We start from the raw sequence: 4,186 nt of genomic DNA on the forward strand, positions 1-4,186 counted from the left end.
AAGGGCAGCCGATTAACACGACCGACGAACGAGCCCTAGGTAAGGGCGGCGCAGCCCCCGGTGGCAGTCATGGACCACCCCAGGGGCGGCGCGCGGGGCGGAAGCTATGGGCGGCGGCTAGGGTTTGGATCGGTTAGGCTCATATACCATGTTAGAACAGAGAGAGAGGGATTGGTGGAATAGTTGATGGATGTATTATTGAGCTTCGGGGGCGAGTATATATTGAATACAAGACTTGGAGGGTAAGAAGCCTCTCCTGAAGATAAGGTAGGAGACGGATTACAAATCCTAGACTACCAAATACATGTAACCCAAATATATCTCTAACACTTGGAGCGAAGCGGAGTGTTGTTTCTCACACTGGGTGTCATCTAGTTATTGTTCTACTTGGGCCACGAATATTCCAGTTTTCAAAAATAGCTTTTATAAAAGTATGCCTATATTCCGTCTTAAACACTGAAAAAATGGTATTGCTGATATTACGGTTTATGAAATTGTTTTATTTATTAATGCCAAACATAGCCTGAAATTATCAGTTCTTATGCTATCCCGTGCTTATATAGAACAAACATGGAGATGAAGCTTTACTCATACGATACACGATAAGACACACAATCATATACTAGGATTTATGCCGTCGTCCTCGTCATGTTATCAATATTAATTAAAAAGACACATGTGATCCAAACACGCCACGCCATAGTAATATAATCATGGTGTAGTTCAACTGTCCCAACATGCCACATACGGGTTCACGCTGCACCTAATATATAGATACACGCACACGCTAGCTATCGGCAACCACGAGCGTCGCAGCGGCCGCTGCAGGTAAGCAACACGAGAGCTTGCAATATGGCCGTCGTCCCCCTCTTCCTCGTCCTCGTCTTAGCCGTCGCTACCATGGCCATATCCGAGCAGGAGACGACCACGCACATCAAGGTGTACTGGCACGACGTGTACAGCGGGCCGAGCCCGACGGCGGTCGAGGTTGCGCGTGCCCCGTCGACCAACTCGTCTAAGACCCTGTTCGGCGGGGTGTATGTCATCGACGATGCGCTTACAGATGGGCCCGACCTCAACTCGTCGAGGCTGGTTGGGCGCGCGCAGGGCATGTACGTCAGCTCCGGCAAGGACGAGCTGGCGGTGCTCATGAACATGAACTTCGTCTTCACCGCCGGCGGCAGGTACAACGGCAGCAGCATCGCCATCATGGGCCGGAACTCGGCGGCCTCCGCTGCCATCCGCGAGATGCCTGTCATCGGCGGCACCGGCATCTTCCGCTTGGCCCGTGGGTACGCGCTGGCCACAACGTACGCCTTCAATATTAGCACCGGCGACGCCACAGTCGAGTACAACGTCTTCATCCGCCACTAGTAGATGGGACGATCAATCGGCTGCTGTTAACGTTATGCTTATTTAAATGATGAATAGGAACCTTTTGAGATGCGGTGATTAATAATATAATAGTTATATTTACTCAAATGCTCAAGGAATATGTATTTATGTCATTATTCTTGTGCTTTAACATTCATCTAAACACGGAAATAAGGATTTTTTTCTGTGAAAGGACGGAGAGGATATTTGATACAAAAAAAATTCACATAACACAGACACAGACGCTCATACAGACGCTCATACATACGCATATATATACTCACCTCTATGAATGCACGCACGCTCACCCTACCACCATGAGCAACTCCGAGAGACTGAGCTGACAATCATCTTGGCATTGACGAAGTCGCCACGGACATCTTTGTAGTCAATAAGAACGTCTCCTTCCATTGAGAGCACATTGCCGGAAGGCTTGTAATAAATATAGAAAATGCGACCACCAATGACAAGTTTATGATTTAATCCCTGGTGGGTTGGTTCCAGCACAAGGAACCTAACCATCCGATCCACGCTCAGTTCGCATGATATTTGATAGTTTTTAGTTTTCAAGGATAAGGATATTTGGTAGTTGTAACTTTTAGTGGTAACTCAAGATTGATTGTTCTACGTTCAAAGACACGATTTTCTATCTCACAATAATGTAAGTTTGTATTACCACTCTATGGCACGTCGTAGAATCATCGCAGATTATAATTAATTGAGGTCGTAACATCTTTGATTATATGCACAATAAGGATATAACAAGAATCATAGTAGCCAGAAAGGAAATTACAGCGATCTTTTACAAGTTTGCATGTTTTGCATTGTCCTTCGTGCCAACTATTTTTCGCAGTGGATTTTAGAAAAATCTGCCATACTTACATATATAAATATTTTTTTGCCACATATATGTATGAATTATTGGCGACCCATTGACGCATACTCCTTCCATTCCTAAATATAAGCTTTTTAGATATTCCTGTATATAGACATACTTTAGAGTGTAGATTTACTCATTTTGCTATGTATGTAGTCTATACTGGAAGCTCTAAAAAGACTTATATTTAGGAACAGAGAGAGTATATGTTTCTTGTGGCCATGGTGCCGTTGCTCTGGCTTTCATTAGTTGGTCCCGACATTAACTGTAATTGGCGTTATCGGCACAAGTGTGTTTTTACCTTCTCGAAAACAATGTGGTGGAAGAACATCAAGTTAGTTGTATATGTTTAGCTCATATGTTGCAGTGATCCTTTAATAATTTTGTTGTAAATACAACCTTGTCATCCATAATGTAAACTTACGGTCTTGCATCAATTCCATTGAAAAAACATGGTTGTGTGTAACTGCCGGTGCAACGCCGGGAGGCATAGATTTTGTTTTTTGTTCTCAACTAGCTTACGTGGATTTTATATAATAAACAAAATAGTAAATAGATGGATTGATTAATTGCAGGTCTAGGATAGATCGTTTCTTTCTTTGGTAGTAGGAGTTAGTTGGCCAACTATTAATACTTGGGTTTGGTGCTGAATTTTCTTTGTAAGACCGTTTGGTGTTGATACGGTCTAACGACTGGCAACACGCGCTCCATGCTAAATTTATATAGTACTAGTAGCTACTAGCGAGTGTTAGGATTAGTTCCAACTACCACAACTTATCCACTAAACAAAGAAAACCATACCATGCAGCTTCACCGACTTTCGTTGGTTGCTACTTTAAAAACGGTTGTTAAAGCAGGCCATACATTTCTTACAATTAATGTAATAAAATTTGCTAATTCAACATGAATTAAAAATTTAAGTTAGATTTGCATGGATCTTAATTATAGGAATTCTTGTCTGTTTTTTTTTCGAAAAAGAGGATTACCTCCGGCCTGCATCAAAGTGCCAAGAACATCTCTAGCAACCAAACAAATACAACAATCAAAACCAAAAGCCACAACCGGCAAATGTAAGACAAGATGTCTAAACACCTATTTTGTTATTGGGCCGCCATTCTAACTTGTTATACATTGCCCGTACTATCCTCTCCCATATGTATTTTTTCCCATAATAACTTGGCTAGACGGAACTTAAGAAATAAGTGTTGAATCCATTCCTCTTGGTCACAAAAAAAAAATCATTTCCTCCTTTTCTATCTAAGTTTACCCGAATTGTCCTTTGTTAGAATAATGCCATTATGCACAAACCCAATGAAAATCTTAATCTTTGAAGTGAATAGGCCGGGGGATTGGTCCCGTATTAATAAGGTCCATGTACATTGATTTAACTGAAAACACACCAGAACTGCAAAGAGCCAACCGAAATGAGCATGGCTCATTAGATAAGGTGACAACCTTTGAACTAAAGCAGCCATCAATCCCATATTCCCCCAACCAGTGAACGCCTAAACTGGATATTTAGGGGAACCAATCCCAATATTTTACTCACCGATGCGTCTTTATATTGTACAATATTATAAAGCATTGGATACTGTAAGGCAAGAGGTGTCTCTCCTAACCCAAGTATCTTCAAAAAAACCTAGTTGTCGGCCAATCTCCAATATTAAATTTATCCCTATTAAACAGCGCGACCTTAGTTCTCATCAAACCCTTCCAAAGGGAGAATCATTCAGCTGTGCTGTTACTTGCGATAAGGTGTTGCAATGTAGATTGTTATTTCGCATTAACTATATCCATATTCCCTCATCCTCAGAGGATATCACCAGATTCGTATGGCAGCTGGCGATGAATTCAAAACTGCTTTCCAAACTCTGGAAGGGCACTATGAGTACAAGGTCATGTCCTTCGCCTCGCGGACTGATATAACCATTTACT

General features: G+C 42.0%; 1 protein-coding gene across 1 annotated transcript; it reads left to right on the forward strand.

The window, feature by feature from the left end:
• The first annotated feature begins 817 nt into the window (after nucleotides 1-817).
• Nucleotides 818-1,482, forward strand: LOC123048395 (dirigent protein 21-like). Its single transcript, XM_044471504.1, has one exon. The coding sequence runs from the start codon at nucleotides 853-855 to the stop codon at nucleotides 1,372-1,374; it is 522 nt and encodes a 173-aa protein (XP_044327439.1). The 5' UTR covers nucleotides 818-852; the 3' UTR covers nucleotides 1,375-1,482.
• Nucleotides 1,483-4,186: the final 2,704 nt, after the last annotated feature.

The sequence above is a fragment of the Triticum aestivum genome, chromosome 2D (assembly GCF_018294505.1).
Source record: "Triticum aestivum cultivar Chinese Spring chromosome 2D, IWGSC CS RefSeq v2.1, whole genome shotgun sequence".
In the NCBI taxonomy this organism is placed as follows: Eukaryota; Viridiplantae; Streptophyta; class Magnoliopsida; order Poales; family Poaceae; genus Triticum; species Triticum aestivum.

What these genes read in the sequence shown, in the direction of transcription:
- LOC123048395 (XM_044471504.1), top strand. Translation starts at nt 853, where the DNA reads ATGGCCGTCGTCCCCCTCTTCCTCGTCCTCGTCTTAGCCGTCGCTACC.